General features: G+C 42.8%; 1 protein-coding gene across 5 annotated transcripts in view; it reads right to left on the bottom strand.

Annotated features, from left to right (window-relative positions):
• KIAA1549 (KIAA1549 ortholog) overlaps positions 1–22,542 on the bottom strand; it is a 2,575,340-nt gene that overhangs the window by 613,971 nt on the left and 1,938,827 nt on the right. For 2 of the 5 annotated variants that reach the window (XM_044088205.1, XM_044088208.1), the window contains one exon: positions 5,584–5,598. The exons of the other annotated variants lie outside the window; for them this stretch is intronic. In XM_044088205.1, coding sequence (XP_043944140.1) covers positions 5,584–5,598 — 15 coding nt within the window. The remainder of the gene's footprint in view (positions 1–5,583; positions 5,599–22,542) is intronic. 5 annotated transcript variants of the gene reach the window in all.

Raw genomic sequence — 22,542 nt, 5'->3', positions numbered from 1 at the left:
AAGACAATCTTTACAACTGTTACTTTGTTACCACATGTATTAGCACAGAACCCAGACAGAGTATATGATGTACGTATTTGGTGAATAAACTCAAGGCTCAACTCAAGACAATCTTTACAACTGTTACTTCGTTAGTTAGACGGTATAATCTCACATGTATTAGCACAGAACCCAGAGAGAGTACATGATGTACGTATTTGGTGAATATGTGAATTACACTAAAGGTTGTTAAGTTCTACTAATAATTAAGTCATATGTACCTCTGGTTATGGCTTGTACTTCCATAACACAGCCTAGGTCACCACAGCCTGGAAAAACAGCGTGAATATCTCATGCAGAGCATTATCCAGTGTGGCTACTATAATGTTAAAACTGCATGGTATATCTCTGACAATTGTGTTACAATGTCCTGCTATAGTTGCTGAAAAAGCTGTATATCAGACACTGGCAAAAATAAATAAGAAAATTTAAACATGCAGCTTAAGCATCAGAACCCACAAAATATAATCCCGAAACCCATACAAGGTTATGTACCCCACTGTGAAGCTACCACATGCTGTATACAAGAGTCCTGCGATGACAAACATAAAAGGTACGGTTACCCATGCAAAGCAGCACCTCGTTACTATAGCTGTCTTTATAAACATTAATGTGTACTGCACATCAATGCAGCCTCATTAAATGGTGACCAGACAACATGCCACTTATTCCTGATGTGGTATTTTCTGCACAGATGGATTATAACTGTGCTAGCATATGCCTGCCATGTCACACCCTCATTAACTATGAAATGCATTTCATTGCATTACAATTTGCCTGATAGAAAAAAAAAGAGAAGCCTATCTAGTCTGCCCTTCTAAGTGCCTTAACATACCATCTCCCTTAATGTTTTGCCACTTGTCCACACCCTCATGAATGTCACTGTGGATCTGACTAAAAGTAAAGCATATACCTTGTTGTCTGCGTACTCACCACAACTTTTCTGCCACTTCAGGAATGGTCCATGACAGGAAGTAAATTCCCACAAATTCCAGGAACTGTTAAGTATAAGTGGTACTACCCTCTCACATCTGTTCCCCCTGCTGCACTGCACCACCCTCATCACTGTTGCCTTAGTACCTCATTGAGGACAAAGTTGTTCACAGATGAGCTGCTCCAGTGACATAGAGTGATAAAGCCCTGACTATGGGTTCAATTAATCATTCTGGCAACTTACAGAGTGGCAGAGAGGAATGGGAGTGCCCATCATTGGTGGAAGGTCATTCATCGATGCTGCTCCCTTAAGGGAGGTGTGATCCAAAGAGGAGAGGTGCCCTCGGATGATGACAGTGGGAGGTGGGGAAGGGAGTGGGTGGGCAACATAACGAGGATAAAAAAAATAGTACGGATGCAAAGAGGACCAAGCCCCCAGGATGTCCTTAGGATCCATGACTGGCTCCAGCAATACCAGAGTTTGAGAGGGACAGGAAATAAGCTGGTACATGCAGTGTGGATGTGGGGCACTGGGGAGCTGGACCAGTTAAATGACATCTGAACAGGAACCAAAAAATGTTCTCCATTGCAGTATTACTGGCCCAATAATTTTGATATTTGGCAAGTCAGGTTTAAGTATTTTACAAAGATTATTTGTTAAGCAATGCTAACTCTTGAAAACTACATATGACATTAGGGTCCTTCATAAGACACACATAAACTCCTACATATTTAGCACATGAAGGTATAATGTTTCTGCTTTTCCAAATAATTTGCCAGATTCTACTTATTGTAATACTCTGGTGTGTCTTCCAGTATATTTATATTGCATATTGGATGTGAAAAACCATGGGTCAGGCTATAAAGCATCACATAAAGTTGAAACAAAAAGGGTGCCAGTACAAGATTAGCCAGGGCAGGAAGGGGTTAGAAGACTTGCTATGCTGCATCACCATTTCCTTACTGATCTGTCTACACTGTGCAAGAGGTGTAACTCACATAAAGCAGCAGAGTTCGAACACAGCGCAGTATCTAAGGACAATTTCAGTGATGGCTAACAGGCTAAAAAAAATAAGGTACTCCTGACAGGACGCATAGATCCTGACATCTACATGCCAACAAGATCATACAAGATCATACTAAAATTCTCACTATCATTCCTATCAGTGGACAGTCATGGATTACATCCCTCCCTGTGTCACTTCCTCATTGGTGGTCGGACCACAAATCTGTCTCCCTCAAAATAAAAGGTGAAGTCGGACCACAAATCTGTCTCCCTCAAAATAAAAATCAACCCAGTAAACCCAACTAAACCTGTGGGTGGGAGGTTGGCATAATGGTTAAGGTGTTTACCTTGCATACACAAGGTGCAGGGTTTGATTCTCACATGGGGTAATTGGCTAGGCTTAAAATGACCCACATGGGCAGTTAGCCTAGTACTGCTCTATGAACCTATGAACAATTATGAACTATTCTAAAGCAAACTACATTCCATTAAGTGACAGTTCATCAAAATTTGCGGTGCCTCCAAACCCAGTGATCACAGCTATCTATGCAGGACTATTTATAGAAACCCTGTACAAGCATGTAAATGGCAGCAATGAGGCTGCCGTATCTAGAAGACGTAAGCCCAGCTCTTAAACCAAAAACAAACCACACTGGTGGAATCCTTACCTTAACAAACTATACAACAAAAGAAAAAAAAACATGACCAAAAATAGAAACAACAACTCTCAAAGAGACAACAGTTCTCTGATTCAATTAAACACAAAAACTAAGAGGTGTAATAAAGTCCAACAAGGCCAATTATGAGGTCAGGATAGCCTCCCAGGCTAAGAACAATAACAAGACCTTCTTCAGCTATGTCAGAAACATTAAAGGTGATACTCAACAGTGTGCAGAACTGCTGGTAAATGGTAAAACCTTTAATGACCGGGGTGACACAGCAAATCTACTGGCTGACAAATTTAGCTCCAACTTCATACACTGCTCCTCTCACTACCCCCTGTGAAATCCCTTCTAGCACAGACCCCCCAATTATCAACAGGAAGCAGGTCCTGGAGGCACTTGCTAAGGCTAAAAACACTGCTTCAATGGGCCCTGACAATATCCCTGGTTGCCTCCTAATGAATGATGAATGGAGGGCCACAACGATCATCACTCTTCATAAGGGTGGACCATCAACTGACTCCAGGAATTACAAACCCATCAGTCTCACAAGTTTAATATGCAAAGCCATGGAACAAATTATCATAGAAATATTCAAGAACATTGGCAACCTAAAGACATTGGACCCATCCCAGTTTAGCTTTGTTAAGAGAAGGTCTTGCCTACTTAGCCTGGTAGACTTCTTCAAGAGGGTCACCGTGGCTATGGCTGAGAGGAAAACTGTGCATACTGCCTACCTTGGCCTGGCCAAGGGGTTCAGTCCAATACCCCACTCAGGTATTGTTGACAAACTCTCAGAACTAGGCATAAATCCCTCCATAACTCTCTCGACTCCCAGCTGGCTCACAGATAGGACCCAAGAAGTCAGTATTGGTGAGACCACCTCCACCAATAGACTGGTCATCATCAGATTACTCTAGAGCTCTGTGTTGTGCCCACTCCTGTTTGGTATCTACTTCTTGGAAGTCAAGGCTAATGTCAAAGGCCTCTGGCTCACCAAGTTCGCAGATGATGGTAAACTGGGAGTTAACACAGATTTTTCCAGGACACCAACATCGCAGAAGAAGGTCTTATACAAAGAAATGTCTGGTGTGAAAGCCACTGATTAAAACTCAATGCAAAGAAATGTATTATAGTACCCTTTGGGAAATCCACCATCCAGGTTAATTGCTTTATCAATAAAACACCCCAAAGAGTTGACCTGATAGCTAGTGATCTGGGAACATATGTAGACAGCAATCTGGCATTCAACCAACACATAGCCAAGACAGTATAAAATCACTCTATGTTGCCCAACTCATAAGCAAGGATATGGCATCGAGGTCCGAGGAAGTAACATAATCATTCTACTCATCCCTTTTCAGACCCATCATTTAGTACAATTCCCTCTTTGGCATGTACCTAACAAGACAACCACAACAGTTGGAACATCCTCAAAGATTCCTCATCAGGAGACTCCAGGGTATAAATATACACTGTCCTGCACTAAGAGCCTTAAGGTCCTATCTATATACTCAGCCTCCTACAGGGTACTAAGAGAAATTTATGCCTAGCATATAAGGCATCCTCAGTTCCAGCACTGATGGATCTCATGCACATCTGCAAGACAAACAGCACCGAAAACACTAGATCCAATGACCTGAACTTTGTCTGTGATGTAAATGGAACCTTCTGGAGGAACTGCTATATCTCTCAAAGGAGCCCCGTGCTATGGAATAAGCTTCCCATCTATGTGAAGCAGAGTTCATTCCTGACCTTATTCAAAAAAACCTTGATCACTGGATGGGAAATCGCAAATTCACCTCTTGGTCAGACCCTCATGTCTCTGACGGGCAGAAGTTGACAGTAAGTAAATTATTTCCAAGTACATATCCTTCCCCATAACCCTTAGCTACCTCTTTATTAACATACCCCAGCATGTAGGTGTCTCAGGAACCCGAGGAAAAACTGAGCTGGATTACACAGAAAGGCTTGTAAAGATCCTGACCTAGTATAAACCTATGAATCTATGAACCCATGACTGACATCTTAAAGCAATACCCTAACCTATAATCTTAATAAATAATACTGGCCACCTTAAGCAAATAAACTTAGGATACATGGCACACCTTACTCATTAAGTGACAATAACAGGGTAAAATGACACGTTCCGCAATTTTCCTTATCTACTTATGAAAAGTATTCAACACATCTGTCCCAGCATCCTGGAACAAGCTTTCCACTAATGTTACTTCAACTGACAATCTTCCATGTTTAAAAACAAAAAGTATTTGAAATTGTTGAAATAAAACTGTGCATGCTTTAAAGACACTGCATGATATGCTTGTCACAGATTCTTTACAGTAACAGCTGCAGTTCAGGACTTTGTCTACAATGTTCCTGTGTAATGTAAAGAATTATGTGGATAAGACATCTTAACATCTAATGTTTCTTACTAAATATTACCAAGTTCAAGATGCATAAATCAACAGTGATTGAAAAAACAAAGATTTGTTGATGTAACATTTAATCACTGTATCCTTGTTATTCTCTGTATACCACTAAATGTACACAAGTACGTAATGTGTTAGCATTTGCCTTATGGCCCAACGTTGTGGCTGAAAGGGTCTGGTATCAGTTGACTTACCCAGTGAATAAATGAGTAGGTAGATAGACAGATAGACATATAGATAGGCAGATAGATGGATAGATAGATAGATAGATAGATAGATAGATAGATAGATAGATAGATAGATAGATGGATAGATAGATGGATAGATAGATAGATAGATAGATAGATAGATAGATAGATAGATAGATACAGGTGTCCTTAGGTGCACCACAAATATGTATTCCTTCTACAGCAAACCAAGACCAGTTTCTGTTTAACAAAAAGAGTTATAAAGACATGACTACAACAGGAACATGTAAGTGGAAATTTAATATTTCTCAAAAAATGCTTACCAACTTTATTTTTTCCTGACAGCAAGAAAGGAAAAAAGACAGTACAGACATATATTAGTTTATTATCAGCTGTGTTATATAAGGTATACTGCAACTCCTCTGAACAGTTTCAAAGAGGAACAAGGATTTATACAAAAAAATAAATAAAAAAAAGGTCTGGTGATAAATGAGATGAGACATTCCTTCAGTTCAAGTTATAAACATAACGTAGCTTGTAAAGTTTGCCAAATCAAGCATGCTGTGTTGGTTCTTGTACCTACAGCATTTCCTCTTCTCTACACACATTTTGCTCTATCCTACCTAAATGCTGTACACAATTTCCCTGAGTTCCAACAAGTGATATGATTATCAACAGTGAGCCATAGATGCCTTGCACAAAAATAAATGCAGAGAAGAAAGATATTATCAACAGTGAACCATGGAGATCTTGCACAAAAATAAATGCACAGAAGAACGACATTGTATAGTTACCGAGAATTGGTTTAAATGAAAAGCGAGCACTCACAAATTACTGGTGTTTTGCACTTTTCATACCTTCAGATCTTCATCCACCCCTAAGTGCAACTGTGGTGGATATTTGTCAGGAAACATTTCACTTCCAGACAGAACCCTAGAGACCCACAAAGTGAATGTATTAAGCCACAGGTCACTCTAGCAGGTATAATTAGCAACCAGTAGTTTGTTGCAGAATCTAGTCTTTGTCCCATGGCGACCACATAAGATTCCTCAGAGTTCTAAATGATGTCTCTAGGTGCAAAAACTCCATTATTTTGGATGACTTTAACTACCCTTCAGTAAACAGAGGCACTTATTTCTCCAAAGGTGTATATGCCCAAAACTTCATACCCTTAATAAACAAAACGTGTCTTAATCAAACGGTAAATAAACAGAGGACACAGTATTCCTGGCCTAATTCTTACAAATATGGTTGCCTTTTACACTACTCCTCTGGTATCTCATTTCCAAGAGAAAGCTGACTATAAACTTAAGACCTTGTGCTTTAAACTCCCAAAAGCCTCTACAGCAACCACACCGAATTTAAGGGCTACAAACAAGGTAACCTCAACCTACTCAATTAGGAAATATCAAAACTCACTTATGATTGTACCTCCTGACTTTGATACAACAGCAAACTTCACAAAATATTCTAGACCCATTTAGAAAAATGCATAAAGCTAGCAGTCCCACCCAGAAATAAGCACCAAGGGAAATTAAAAAAAAACATACCATGCTGATGGTCTATTGCCATAAATAAACTATGCAACAAATGGAAGAAACACCATAAATTATTTAGTAGAAACATAACCTCTCTTCTCAAGGATAATATTAAATGCATTTAAAAAAATTAAGAACACAATCTGGTCCACTAAAGGAGCACATGAACTTAGGTATGTCTCTGAAGCCAAGGATAATTATAAACCTTTGTTTAGCCATGTTGTTAGAAAACTAAGAGGCAATACTTTAAATTGCTTTAAACTTATTCATAATGACACCTCTTATTTTAACCCAACAGCCATTACCAATATCCATGCAAATAAATTTAGTGCCATTTTCACTCCTGAAACTTCTGTCCAAAGCCCTGAAATATGTGAATCCTTTACTCCCCCAGTATCTTCAAAGATTATTTACTGAAAGTACTAACCAAGACCAAAAATACTTTCTCCATGGGACTAGGCAATATACCTGGTTGGTTAATTAATAATTTAAACTTGCCCTTGCAGATACATGCCTTAAACTGTTTAACTTAAGTTTAGGTACTGGATGTGTCCCTGACGAGCGAAACACCACAGTGGTGATACCCCTCTTTAAGGGTGGCTTTACAACTGGCTTGCATAATTATAGACATATCAGTTTTACGAGCCTCATTTGCAAAGCCATGGAACATATCATGAATCTTATTACACTTGACCTCCAGCAGTATGGCTTAGTGAAGGGTAGATCATGTCTATTGACTCTAGTAACAGAGACAAAGGCTGGCCAAGTAGTAATACTGCATATCCTAAGCTAGCCAAGGCGTTTCACACCATTCTCCATAACGACATCACACAGAAGCTAAATACTTTAAAAAATTACCTATACGTGATAAGATGGATATCAATCTGGTTGAAAGACAGAACCCATACAGTGCAAGTTGCGGGTGCCTCATCAGAAAGTATGAAAGCGATCAGCAGTGTATTTTGAAGCTCAATGCTGGGACCTCTCCTTTTCAGCACTTACTTCTCAGATCTTCAAGCAAACAGACAATTTGCAGAGGACTACAAACTGGAGTTGTTAAGTCACCCTCTGACATTCAACCCCCATCCCCCAATAAATTCACTCTAGTAACCTCCTGGTGTGCTAAAAATGGTCTCAACTTAAATGCTAAAAAGTGCAGTACTATCACTTTTGGTAGATAAACCCTCAACTTATCATATTATACAGACAACACAGCACTAAAAAATGAAAAATGCAGTCAAGGACCTAGGGACATAGGTTGACAACTCCATTTCTTTTGACCATCATACAAGTACGGTTGTCTGTAAATCCTTTAATTTAGTACAGTTAATTGCCAAGGAATATTATCAATATCTAAAGGGGTTATCACTCCCTTACACTTAGCAATGATCAGCTCAATTATCAAGTACATCTCTCCCTTCAGGACATATTTCACTAAATATGCCAAGCAATTAGTAAGAATCCCAAAGGTTCCTAACCAAAAAGATCACATGTCTAAAGCCCCTGGCCTAACAAGATTGGATGGAAGTGCTATCCCTTTATTTAATATCTTACAGACTTTTCACTGGGAGATCTCTGTCTCATTACAGACTTAGTTGACATGAACGTCATAGATCTCTTCAGTTGCAGTGCCAGGACCTAAATCTTCATCAACAGATAAATAAAATATGGTAGAAGGACAGGTTTATAACTTTTAGTTATGTACTCACCATAACTTTAGATGTTTGGGATCCTATCTCGCCTACATTCTGTACTGATGGGCTCGGAGCCGATCCCTCGGCTCCGACTCGGCACGCTTATGCTATAGAGCGAGGCCTCTTATTGGCTGAGCTATCTTTATCCCAGGATACACCACCACTGATCCCCCAGATCTTGTTTGTCCGCATTCATGCACACATGCACAACTTGTTTATATAACATTGTTAGATGTTTCAAGATGAAACAACAGGATTCGGACCTTCTGATATCCTCTGATCTCCAAGGAAGGGGGAAGGGGGGTGGGTTATTAGGAATGTAGGTGAGATGGATCCCAAACATCTAAAGTTATGGTGAGTACATAACTAAAAGATGTTATGTGATCCTATCTCACCCACATTCTGTACTGATGGGACAGCGTCCCTAGCACCTAAATCCCGGGTGGCTCATTGGAAAACACTCCTGAGCACTGTGGAACCAAATGAAGCTCGTCCTCTAGATGCCACATCCAATTTGTAGTGGGAAATAAAGGTGTGCGGGGAAGACCATGTAGCCGCAGCACAAATGTCACTAATAGCAAGCTTAGAATGAAATGCTATAGAAGTAGCCATAGCCCTTGTAGAATGAGCTTTGACAGAGGTGGTAAGCTCTTTGTTAGAATAAAAATAAGCTTGAGTAATACAGTCCCTGATCCATTTGGCAATAGTGACCTTTGTGACAGCTTTGCCCAATTTATTGTCTGCAAAAGATACAAACAATTGATCTGTTTTCCTTGATTGTTTGGTCCTGTCTAAATAAAAACGTAATTGCCTGTGGACATCTAGTGTGTGGAATATGAACTCCGCTTTGTTAGAGTATTTTGGGAAAAAAACTGGAAGCTCTAACGATTGTTGTAAGCAGAAACTAGAACAAACTTTAGGGACAAAGGAAGGATTTGGCCTGAGGGATACTCTGTCTTTGTGAAAAACCAAGTACGGGGGTTTTACTGACAAAACTTGAAGCTCTGAAACTCTTCTGGCAGAAGTAATAGCCACCAGAAAGGCTGTCTTCCATGATAGAAACTTTAGATCACATGTAGCTGCCGGTTCAAAGGGGAAAGAAGTCAAGGCACGTAACACTTTATCGAGATCCCATGTAGGTGCAGGATGAGAAATCGGAGGTCTTAATAGAGCAGCACCTTTCAAGAAGGTCTTACACAATCTGTTGCTCATTAAAGGTGGGTCTATCGATTGGTGAAAATTAGAAATTGCTGCCAATTGTACCTTGATGGTAGAAACTGAAGAGCCTTGATTGAAAAGAGAAGTTAAAAATTTTAGTACTTCCGCCACAGGAATAGAAATGGGGTCCAGGCCCCGGAGTTGAGCCCAAATAGCAAATCTTTTCCATTTGCTAGAATACAGTTTCTTTGTAGCAGACTTATGGGCCGAAGACAATATGTGTACAACATCTGGATCCAATGTATGACTCCTAACTATAGTCGGAAGAGGAGGAGCCAAGCCGTCAATTTTAAGGTGTGTAGGGACTGGTGGAATAGTCCCGACTGATGAACCAGTAGGTCTGGGATCTGATCCAGGAACCATGGACCTCCCAGGGCATGTTTCCGAAGATAGGGGAACCACACTTGACGAGGCCAGTAAGGAACAATTAAGATCATTTTGCTCCCCAAGAGAGATGCCTTTTGAATCACTCTGGGAAGGAGAGGAACTGGAGGGAAGGCATAAAGCAAGCCGGTGGGCCAAGGATGGAATAATGCATCCATGGGGCTCTTCCCCGGAGCCGGGGTTAGGGAGAAGAATTCTTTGCACTTCGCATTTAGAGGAGTCGCGAAGAGGTCGCAACACGGAACTCCCCATTCGCTGAAAATCTGATTTGCAACAGTCATATTCAGAGACCATTCGTGAGGAGAGAGGATGGTCCTGCTCAATCTGTCGGCTATCACACTGGACTTGCCCGGTATGTGAGTAGCCACTAGGAAGCGTTTGGTCGAGACTGCCCATTCCCAAACTCTCATGGCTTCTCTGCAAAGAGGATAGGATCTGGTCCCTCCCTGTTTGTTCAGGTACCAAACAACTGACATGTTGTCTGAGTGAACAGCAATTACGCCCTGAGGGAGATAATCGTGAAGGGCTTGAAGGGACAGAAGTACTGCCCTCATTTCCAAGATGTTGATATGAAGCAAAGTCTCTTCCGGATGCCATTTGCCTTGGACTGACCTGCCCAGGGAATGCCCCCCCCACCCCGTCTGGGAGGCGTCCGTGGTCAAAGTGGCCGCCGGAGGAGGTAGAACAAAGGGTCGTCCCTGATTCAAGTTGGAGGGCGCTAGCCACCAGCGAAGGTCCCGTCTGCAAGATTCCGTGATCCATACAAGGTGACTGAGGGGAAGTTCCTGAAAGGACCACTGAGCTGAGAGAAGCCACTGGAGAATTCTCATGTGCAACCTTGCCAAGGGGACTAGAAGAACCGTGGCGGACATGGATCCCAAGAGCTGCAGAACCATTCTGGCTGGGGCTTTGGATCTGGGAAGTAAGGCTCGAACTTGAGCCTGTATGATTTGTATCCTGTCTGTAGGTAGATAGACCCGCATTTGGTTTGAGTCTATCTCTACCCCTATGAATCTTATTCGTTGAGATGGCAGCAACACAGACTTTGGCCAATTGAAGGTGATTCCAAGGGAATTGCCCAGTGATATAGTGGCTTGTAGGCTCCACAGAAGTAGATGCTTGGAGGTGGCAGTTAGGAGCCAGTCGTCTAGATACGGAAACACCTGGAATCCTAGACTTCTCAGGTGAGCAGTCACGACTGCCAAACACTTGGTGAACACCCTAGGGGCTGTGGTGAGACCAAAGGGCAGCGCACGGAACTGAAAATGACTGCCTCCTAGGCTGAAGCGCAGATGTCTCCTGGACGCTTGATGTACCATGATATGATAATAAGCGTCCTTGAGATCTATGGAGCACATCCAAACACCTTTCTCCAGCAATGGGAGAATGGTTTGTAGAGTGACCATTCGGAACTTGGACTTTCTGACTGAACGGTTTAGGATGCTGAGGTCCAAAATGGGCCTCAAGTCCCCGGTCTTTTTTGGCACCAAAAAGAATCTTGAGTAAGTCCCTAATCTGATCTGGTCTGCGGGGACCGGTTGGATGACTCCTTTTTGCAGCAGCTTTGAAACTTCTGAGGCTGCGGTATCCCGTTGACTGGGTGGCGGGTCCAGGATTTTTTTGGACTGAAGGGGGGGGTGAGAGAATGGGATGGAGTAACCTCCGGCGATAATCCGAAGCACCCATCGGTCCTGAGTGATACCTTCCCAGGCCTTTAGGTGCTTTGAGAAACGACCCCCGACTGGCTCCAGAGCAGCACAGCCGGGCAATCCCTCAGGGACTATGAAAGGCTGAAGAGCCACGAAAGGACTCGCGGTCTCCAGTGTTGCGAGGGCCTCTGCCGCCTCTGGGACGGCGTCTTCCGGATGAATTTGCCCCTCCTGTGCCTCTGGAAGGGGAACCTCCTGCTGAGAGGGTAAGGCTTCTGAGATCTACGGAACCACATTTTCCCTCCTCTTTTAGCCTTGGGATAAGGCCGAAAGGGAGTGGAAAATCATGCCCCTACGGCAGTCAGAGTCTTACCCTCCTGTTCACAGCGGGTTAGTGTGTCCTTTACCTTGGGTCCAAACAGGGAGGACCCATCAAAGGGGGCGTCGGCAAATGAAGACTTAAAGGCCTCCACGAAATGACACAGACGGAGCCAGGCTTGTCTCCGTAGAGCAATGCCTGTACCCGCCGCTCTACTCGCCCCTTCGGCCGCATAAGAAATGAGCCTCATGGACGAGTTCAAAATGGACGACATTGTAGCCAGCTGAGAGCCAACCATCTGGGCCAGCTCCTCAGGCAGGTTACCCAAGAGGGTATCGGATAGCTCCTTAATCAGATCCCTCTGAAATCTGGTAAAGTGCGTAAGGTAGTTCAAGGACCTCAGTGTAAAGGCCGCTGAACTGAGGGTGCGCTTTCCATACCGATCCATGCTCCTAGACTCCTTATTAAGAGGATGGACGGACGTAGAAGCCTCTGCTACATCTTGCTGGGTAGCAGATGCCACCACCAAAGCATCTACAGCCACACCTTTAGTTAGGAACTCTCTATCAGGGGGCGCAGAGAGAAATTTGTTCGGACGAGCAGGCACCGGTTCCACAGAGTCTGGGTGTTCCCGCCTTCGACAGATCAAATCCAAGAGCTCGTCGAAGGGCGGAGACACCCAGGAGGCTGAGGGCTGAGCCCCGAAGGCCTTCAGGAACACCGACTCATCAGCAGAGGGAGGTTTGGACTGCCAGCCGCCTTGTTGTTTCAGGGCTTCCAGGATGTCTGCAAAGGAGACATCATCCGAGGACGACTTAGGGGACCCCTCTGCATCATCGAGATCAGTGTCGGATGTCAGAGACTCATCAGGGGAGTCAACGTGCTTCCTCTTGCACAATCTTTTCCTGGGGGGTTCTTCCGAAGAGGCTTCAGAAGGACCTCCAGGAGGGGGAGAAACCCCGGCGGGGGTAACCTGAGGCCCGGGGGCTCCGCTGTCTAAGGACAGGGGGACTGCCAATGACCCAGTTTCCATATGCAGGGAAGGAGCTGGGGAAACCGTGGAGGTAGCCAAGGAAGATTTGGCTAATGCACTCCTCATAGCCCTGAAGGCGGGACCACCAGAATCCTGGGAGGGTCCCACCTCCGTGGCCACGACAGTGGACGGCACTCCCGCCGCCGACGCACCAAGAGGGAGACTTGGGACCGAAAGCATCAGTCCCGAAGCCTCCCCCCCAGGGCCGAAGGAAGAAGTCCGTGTACTGAACTCCGACCCAAGAGCCGGAGTTGGAGCAAGGGTCGGGCCCGACCCTAACACCTTCACAGGTTCCACCAGCACCGGCTCCAACGGTGCCGAAGCTGTTGGAGGAGGAACCACAGTAGGGGAGTGGACCATCAGCTCCAAAGCCAAATGGGCTGGAGCCGAAACTAGCTTTTGGAACACCGGAGACTGGAAGAGTCGAAGGAGCACCCTGTCGATGTCCGAATCAGACATCTTGGATGATCTAGAGGATACCGATCGGGCCCGAACCGATTTCTCCATCGGCTCCGAAGGGCTCGGGACCGGCTCGAATGGACTCAACAACTATCGGCTCGAGGAAGGTTTAAAGGAAATTTCCCTCGGTGCCGATAAGGACTTCGGCTCCGAGGGGGAAGAGTCTGAGCCAGTAACCCTTATCGGCTCCAATATCAGTGGAGCCGATGAGGGTGACCCGCCTCTCGATGTCCCAGACCTCGGCTCCGAAACTAGAGGTGTCGAGGCTGGAGGCATCGAGGCAGACCGTTCCGACCTTGGCTCCGAAGTCCGTGGAGCCGATGGAGAAGTCTGCTTGGATTTTTTAGCGGTCAGTTCCGACTGACTGGTCGGAGCCGACGCTTTCTTCTTTTTAGAAGGAGACGGAGAGGAAGATAAAGCCTCCTCGAAGGAAGGCTTGATTAATCCCTTGAGGATTAATTTGTTCTTCCTCTCCTGGAGGACTCTAGAAGAGAACGCGTGGCACACACTACACGACTCTTGTAGGTGCTTAGCACCTAAGCAATAGACGCACGAGGAGTGGTCGTCCGTTATGGACATTTTAAAACCACACCTCGTGCATTTCTTAAACCCGGAGGGTTTGTGTTCTTTAGACATAACTGCTTTACCACAGAACCTATCTAAGTGAAAAACACTAAAGTTAGTCAAAAGGTAAAGTTAAATTTAACAACTTTAACAAATTTATTATTATTATTATTTTTTTTTTTTTTTTTTTTTTTAAAACACTAAACAGTGAAACAGACAAAAAAAGAGAAGAGAAAGAGAGTCAAGACCCTCTAACTTAAACGGGTACTTGACCCAAGAAAGATACACAAGCAGCAAAGCAACAGGGGAAGGCCCCTCTAACTAAAACGGGAAACCTTCCCTGACTAAAAAAATCACGAATTTTCAACAGATATTCACCAATCACACTAATATAACAACAATAGCTGTTAAAACAGCTTTTGGGTTCAAAGTAAGGAAATTTGTGACAGGAAAAAGCCTAAATAAATAGTACTTAGCCCAGCCAATGTTGAGACCAAGTCTAAGCTTGTTAGAGGCAAACAAGATCTGGGGGATCAGTGGTGGTGCATCCTGGGATAAAGATAGCTCAGCCAATAAGAGGCCTCGCTCTATAGCATAAGCATGCCGAGTCGGAGCCGAGGGATCGGCTCCGAGCCCATCAGTACAGAATGTAGGTGAGATAGGATCACATAACATCCCAGAGTTTCCCAAACTTCTGGTATAAGTTTATCCTACATCTTAAGCGGGGTCTATATTATATCATCGAACGCTTAAAAAAGCGAACGCTGATTGATCGACCTAATTTAAGTGAAAGCTTACAATCACGAACTGTTTTTCCCAGGGAAAAAAATCGCTGCTCCAAAACACATACACACAACACAAGCACACCAAACAAACAGAAATCCACACACATACACCTAAAATCTGATACCTAACCCTACACTAAACTATGCACACACCACTAACTACCCACTTACCTTAACCCAAACCCTAACCCTAAGGTCTGTCACTATCGCACACTCCCTCATCCGCTCCCTAACCCTAACTCACTTAAATCCGCTCTAACCCTCATGTCCACTCAATCGCACACACACCTAACCCGAGCCCTAACCCTAACTCACCTAAAATCACCCTAACACTCACATCCACACAATCGCACACTTACCTGAATCCAACCGGTAACTTTCCACCATAACACTGAAAATACCAAAGCAACAGAAATGGACAACCAAATTCTTTCCCTAGGAAAAAATTTGAGTTTCTGCTGCTTCGATATTTTGCAGTTTCGCGAAAATAAGTTTGATCAATCAGCGTTCGCTTTTTTAAGCATTCGAGGATATAATATAGACCCTCTTAAGCAGTGCAACTCACTATCTTCCTTTAAACCTAACCTAGATGACAGGATGGGTAGCCATAAATTTACTCCAAGATTGAGTGGTATGGCCCTCTCAGAGAAAGAAGATGCAACATGAGGGAAGTTACTGGCAAGGCAAGAACATTTATAAGTCTTACTGGCATTGGATTACCCAGGAAATCTATAAAATATCCTGAATATTATATATTTCATCATATCATGGAATATGACAAATCTAAATCCATTTATCCCACGTTATTGTGACTTGCAATAGCTTTTCCCTTTTGAATCTCATGCTGTCAATTATTTTCTTTTTTGATCTCTGCTATACCTTGTATAGCTTTTTTTTTTTAATTTTATCATTTTTCAAATGATGTACTACTCTTTCCTGCTGTTATCTGAACTCCTTTTCTGAAGAAATTATACAGCTCAGCATGCCACAGCAAGGCCTGCATTGGAAACTGTCCATACCTCAAAAGGGCTACAACCTTCAGATAACAGAATAAGGTGGAAGATGTTAATAACTATTAACAAGCTCATCCCTGGGAAAGCACAGTCTGGAACATGTCACTGACATAAAAAGGATGCAGCAGAGATCCTTGACAATGGTGCTTAAACTTCATACCATAACTGCTACTACAGCCATATTAAAAAGAAAATGCAATGGAGACTGCTGCACCACTTAAAATTACAGTTGTGAAAATAAACTTATCATAACTATATCTCTCACACTTATGATATGTACGATTGACTATTGTTGTCACACTTCCAGTATCAAGATACCTTCCCTTACTTATAAAACTGTACATAATAGGTTCCATGAATAAAATTTGTATCTTTTGTAACTCTTCCTGTATCATGACACTTTCTCTAAATTGTAAAAGTGTATATATTAACTTCTGTGCATGAATGTTGTGTATCCCTCATTTATTGTAATAACTACTGTTCATAAATATGGAACTTTTCTCCCCAGGCCTCCGGTGAAAAAGGACTTGTGTCCACATGGACTTTCCCTGTAACCAAATGTAAAATAAATAAATAAAATAACAGCAGATGTTTGAATGATCACTGCTTCAGTAGCCTAAGCTATATCAGTTATGTACTGTAAAGGATGTAATAGCCGGCCAGCTTCCCAAGCTTTCAGGACACCTTCTGCATCTTAGGCAGCTCAAGCTGTGCTGATTAAAAGATACGTATGGGTATCCAGCTCTTCAGTGCTTTCATGCAAACTGAGACAGGGAGGCTAAGCCATGACAAAACATAGCTAGGAGTAATAAAAAATAAATATTGACACCCTACCATCAAAAGTACACCAAAAAAAGAATGGCATGGAGGGTGGGAGTGGCTACTGCAGTAGTGATCATTCAAACATCCACTGTAGTAGTAAGTACTTACACAACCGTAGCAAAGAGAATGTTGCTTGAGGAGCAGGATTATTTGGAAATTATTTTAAAAAGCCATTCTTGTTTTGTTGATGTGAAAAAGGAGTATAAGAATAGCTAAAATTTAAAACTGTAAATTTCTGCTACTTTTAAGGTATTCCAGAATGGAAAAGTAATGGCATTTGATAATCCTGAAGAGGTAACTGAGAAAATAAAACCATTATCAGCAAGACTGATGCCACACCATATTACCTAGAGACAGTGATACAACGGGAGAAACAGAGCAATAGTTCATAGGTTCATACTAGGCTAATGACACCAGGGTCTTTATAGCCTAGCAGTGCAAACCAACCCTACTTTGTCCCCTGGTACCTTGGATGCCTATAAGGTGAGGCTACGTTAGTAAGTAGGTAGGTAAGGATTATGTGGGCGGTATGTTAGTTGGGGATTAATTTACTTACTGTAAACCTCTGCCTATCACAGACATAGGGTCCAAACCAGGGGGTGAATCTGCAATTTCACATCCAATGATCAAGTTTTGTTTGAAGAGGGTCAGGGATGAACTCTGCTTCATGTGGATGGGGAGCTTATTCCATACTGCGGGGATCCTTTGAGACACATATTGGTCTCTTGCCAACATGTTCTATTTAAGTTGCAAGCAAAGGTCAGGTCCTTGGATCTAGTGTATCTAGTGCTGCTTGTTTTGCAGAAGTGCAAAAGATCTAGCAGAGCTGGTTCTGATGATGCCTTATATGCAAACAGAGATAGGGCCTAAAGTTGATTTGTGTAGGATAGGTTATTCATACCCTGAATTCTCCTGGTGAGGAAGATCTGGGTGAGTTCCAACTGTTGCAAGTGTCTGGTTAAGTACATGCCAAAGGGGGCACTGTAGTCAATGGCAAGTCTGATAAGGGCTGAGTAGAGTGATACTATAACTTCATTGGACCTGGATGCCATACTTTTGCTAAAGAGTTGGGTGACATAGAATGATTTTCTTACTATCTTAGCAATGTGCTGGTCGAAGGCCAGATTAATGTCTATATATGTTCCTAGATCTCTAACTATCAGGTCAGCTCTTAAGGATGTTTTATCCATAGAGTAATTAGCTTATGTGAACAGTTTTCCAAGGGGCACTACAATAAATTTCTTTGCATTGTGTTTTAATCTGTAGTTTTGGCACCAGTCATTTGTTCGTGCTATGCCCTCTTTCAGGATGCTGTTGTTGTGAGAGGAATCTATGATGGCTCCCAATTTACAGTCATCCGCGAGCCTGGTGAGTCAGAGGCCTCTGACATTAGTATGGACTTCTGAGAAGTGGATACCAAACTGGAATGGGCCCAACACAGAGCCCTGGAGTACTCTGCTACGGACTGGTCTCCTGGTGGAGGTGGTCTCACCGATTCTGACATCTTGTATCCTATCTGTGAGCCAGCCAGCAATACAGTGAGTTATGTATGGATTTATGCCTAGTTCTGAGAGTTTGTCAGTAACACCTGAGCGGGGTTTGTATCAGATGCCTTGGCCAGGTTAAATTAGGCAGTATGCACCATTTTCCCCTCATCCACAGCATTGGTGACCCTCTCAAAGAAGACCTTCCCTTAACAAAGCAAAACTGACATGGGTACAGTGTCTATAGGTTGCCAAAGTCCTTGATAATTTCCATGACAATTTCTTCCATGGCTTTGCATATTAGACTTTTCAGAGTGATAGGTATGTAGTTCCTGGGGTCAGTTGATAGTCCACCTTTATGATGAGGAATGACTGTTGCGGCCAGTTACAAATAAAAAAAAAACACCAGTTTGAAAGCTTCTTTTGAAAATAATGATCCGCACTATTTATTAAGCCAACTCAGTAAAGGAAGTGATTGTGGCATGTTTAATTGTGGCAAATGTATAGTGTGCTCTGTAATGTACATAGGAAATGTATATAAATGTGTACACTGTAATTTCCTTGTCTCTTTTAAAAGACAATTTGATTGCCATTCCTCCATGATAGTTTGCGCAGCAGTCTGTAACACCTGCCTTGCATTTTACATTGGGAAAACGATCAGAAGGCTTTCTGATCGAGTTAAGGAACATTTGGCTGCTTTTAGGAAAAAAGATGAAACCGACGCATTAGGATGGCACAGTATTAGATGTCATGACTTTACTGGTTTCAAATTTCTAGTTTTAGAACAGGTTGATCAGTTTTTTGGTGACTTTGAGACTTTTCTGCAGCTAACAGAACTCCATTGGCAGTTGCGCGTTAGGATGGCACGGTATTAGATGTCATGACTTTACTGGTTTCACATATTGATCAGTTTTTTTGGTGAGTTTGACACTTTTCTGCAGCTACCAGAACTCCATTGGCAGTTACTTTTAAATGCTGAGATGGTTCCGGGGCTGAATGAGAACTTGAATCTCAAATGTGCATTACACTGGTTTGCATGAGCCTATTTGGACATGCCCCACTCTTTTTGATTAGCCACTGTGTTTACAGCTGGTTGTTTCTAGATTGCTGATGGGCTAATTTCTGTTTTGATATGTTTCTATTGGGTATTGATGTTGTCAACCATTTTTAAACCGGGGGCACTTGTTATAGTACTTATTACACAGTTTTACTTTACAGTATTAGTTCTGATGAAGTCTGACAAGATAACAGAATGAAAGTGCTTTGCAACAGTTTTGCCTCAGTGTCGTTTCTCTTTTTTAGTTTTTATTTTTTGATATTTACAAAGTCATTTTCATATATAAGGTCTTTTGTTCATATTGAATAGTCTGGTTGTAATACATATGTTAGAATTATATTTGTACCTGTGGTGCAGTGACTTCAGTGTGTGCATGACATTACAGATCCTAGCTTCTGATAGGCAACTAACCATTACCTTCCCTTTGTCCAGCCTGCTGGGAGGGGCATTTGTGTGTCATACAATAGAACCGCCTATGACAAAAGTACTAAGTTAAGTGTTTGCTTGTCTTATGGGCTTTATTCTTGAGGGCTCACTGGGTGTAGGCTTGTGCGTGGTGTTAGGTTTTGCTTCTCATATATGATTTAGTAATTTGTGAGGATAGGTGGTGATGTTTGATGGTTTAGGAGGTCCTTGAGGTTTAGGAAGGTTTCCTTTAATTGCCTCAGCATAAGAAGGTCTATGTGGAGAGCAGTATGGGTAAAGGATGTAATGTGCATGTTCTTCACAACTTTGTTAGTAAGTGACAGTTTTACTTACAATTAAGTTATGTATGTACATCTTTCGTATACCATGTTAGTTTCTTTAAGGATTAAAAGGTTGCCTGAGTACGAGACAATCGCTATATTGTCTTAGGATGTCAATATCTACCAAGTTGGCCACAGAGACATTAGGAAATTGCATACCCATGTTGTCAGGACCTGTATTAGCTTTGGACTACTATGGTTTAGGGACTTGGTTTTACAGGGGTCACCTGAGTGTTGTCTAGACTTAAGGCTAGATATTAGATGGAGCTATGATTTGATACTAGTGCTGTCTGATGAAATAACTAGCTGCCCTAAGCTTAGTACACACAACGCCTGTGTTACAGTTTAAAGTTCTAAATTCCAGCTTTACAGGTAAAGTTTTCAAATAAAGTGTTTGCTACTATACAGAGCAGTTAACTGCCTCTGCAAACTCATCTATTTTATAGTAGACAGAAAAAAAGCTAAAAACTAACTGCTGTGCCCCTGGCCAGCAAACAACTACACTTTGAGCTCCCAGGAGTGCTCTCAACTCAGAGCGACTAAGTAAACACCTTCTGCCACAAATGGATGCTCCTGGAATTTCTTAATGTAAAAAGTACAGCAAAAGTTGATCTCAAGTGTAGATTAACACCACACAACAAGTCCCTAAAAAGTCCTCTGGCTGATGAAACATTCTCACTTTAAGCCCTCCAATGTGCTTCCCAACCTGGACAGAGCAGGCTACCCTTCTGCAAGTAGAAAAGTAGTAGAAAGGAGGCCTGCACAGCATCAAAACCACACAGCAGGAATAAGCTACCCACTCTGTTCACCCACTCACTACTCCTGCAACTTCTTACCACTCAAATACCTTCCGCCTCAACCCATCCCAGAGAAAAAAGATGCGAAAGAAAGAAAATTTGAATTTAACCTGAAGGAGTAGAATCATCCACATCAGAATCAGAATAGAACCCCACTGAAGCAAAACTCCGCCTGCCCCAAAGAAAGAAGCCTTGGAAACAAGGGGGGAGGCTGACCTTAGAGGAAGAAGAGAGAGGAAGAAGTCACACCACCTGGCCTACTTCCCTGGCCTATACATCCTACTGATACATCCTGTAACAGTACTCCTCCAAGACACCAAAGAAACACCCTGGCAAACTCTCCGGGTCTACTGAGCTCTAAGTTAAAGAGGAAAACGCTGCCTAAGGAGTCGGTTTTCCACCCCTCTAGGCTTTTTTTCGTCCTTATTTTTTTAGGCGGTTTGCCGGGGCATCCGAGGACCATTATAACTAATGGCACAGTCAGGTTGCATTTAGCTAAGAAAAGACCTCTGTATGTAGCAGCGAACTCTGGTATAAGGTGATTGCACAGACTGGAGAATTTGACATGAACATGCAATTTAATTTAAGAAAAACAATGAGTTAATAGACAGTAATATGCCAAACAAAACTATGTAATAAAAGGGAGTATTGTCAACATCCAAACCTGGGGCAAACAGTTTGATTAATCAGTGCTCTTTTCTGACTATATTGTGATGACAAGCCCTTTGTTGTAATTTTTTTTCCTTCTTTGGTTGATTTCCTGTGACAGGGTTTAGTCATAGGGTCATACTAGGCTATCTGCCCAAGGGCATTTATAAGCCTAGCCAGAGTGTGTTTGGCTTTCGCCACCCATTCTAAATTAATTTTGCTATGCCCCTTTTCGAGGTTAGTATACTGTGCCACTGTCTAACAGTGACACAGAAGTGATACCCGGGGTAAACCTACGATCTCCCATCCACTCATCAAGATTCCTCTTGAAGAGAGTCAATGACGGACTCTGCCTAACCTGGACTGGGATTTTACTCCAGAGTGAAGGGAGCCTCTGGGTTATGAATCTGTCCCTCCAGCATGTCCTATTTATTTCAGTGCTGAGGTTCAAGTCTCTCGAGCACGTAGCTCGATGGGATTTGGATTTTCTGAGGTGCAGCATATCCATTAATTCTGGGTTGGACATGGCTTTATACGTCAGGCACAGATCGCCTCTGAGCAGGCAGTATGCCACTGAGTAGAGCTGGAGTTTCTTTAACCGAGCAGCATATGGCATCTGTTTGAGCCCTTTGATCCTCTTGGTGAGGTACTTTTGGGGTCTTTCCAGTTGCTGCAGGTGTCTGGTAAGGTACATCCCAAAAGGGGCATTGTACTCAATTATGGGCCTGATGAGGGATGAGTAAAGAGGCACGATGACCTCCCCTGATCTAGATGTGAATCCCTTCATGATTAGGTGGGCTATATAAAATGTTTTTCTAACCACTTTGGCCACGTGGTTGTCAAATGAGAGATTGCTATCAACTTTTGGTCCCCAGGTCCCTAATTACTTCTTCTGTACTTAATGGATTACCACCTATGTGGTAATTTGTGGGCACTTTGTTTTTGCCAAAGGGGATGACTATACACTTTTTGGCGTTTAGCTTGAGACCATGGCTCTGGCACCAGTTGTCTGTTTCTATGAGGCCCTTTTGGAGGATACTTGTGTTGACTGGAGAGTCGATTATGGCGCCCA

This window comes from Protopterus annectens, chromosome 11.part0 (assembly GCF_019279795.1).
Source record: "Protopterus annectens isolate FY-2018-M chromosome 11.part0, PAN1.0, whole genome shotgun sequence".
Taxonomy (NCBI): Eukaryota; Metazoa; Chordata; order Ceratodontiformes; family Protopteridae; genus Protopterus; species Protopterus annectens.
Note: the sequence above shows the minus strand (reverse complement) of the source record. Positions and strands in the feature narration are given on the sequence as shown.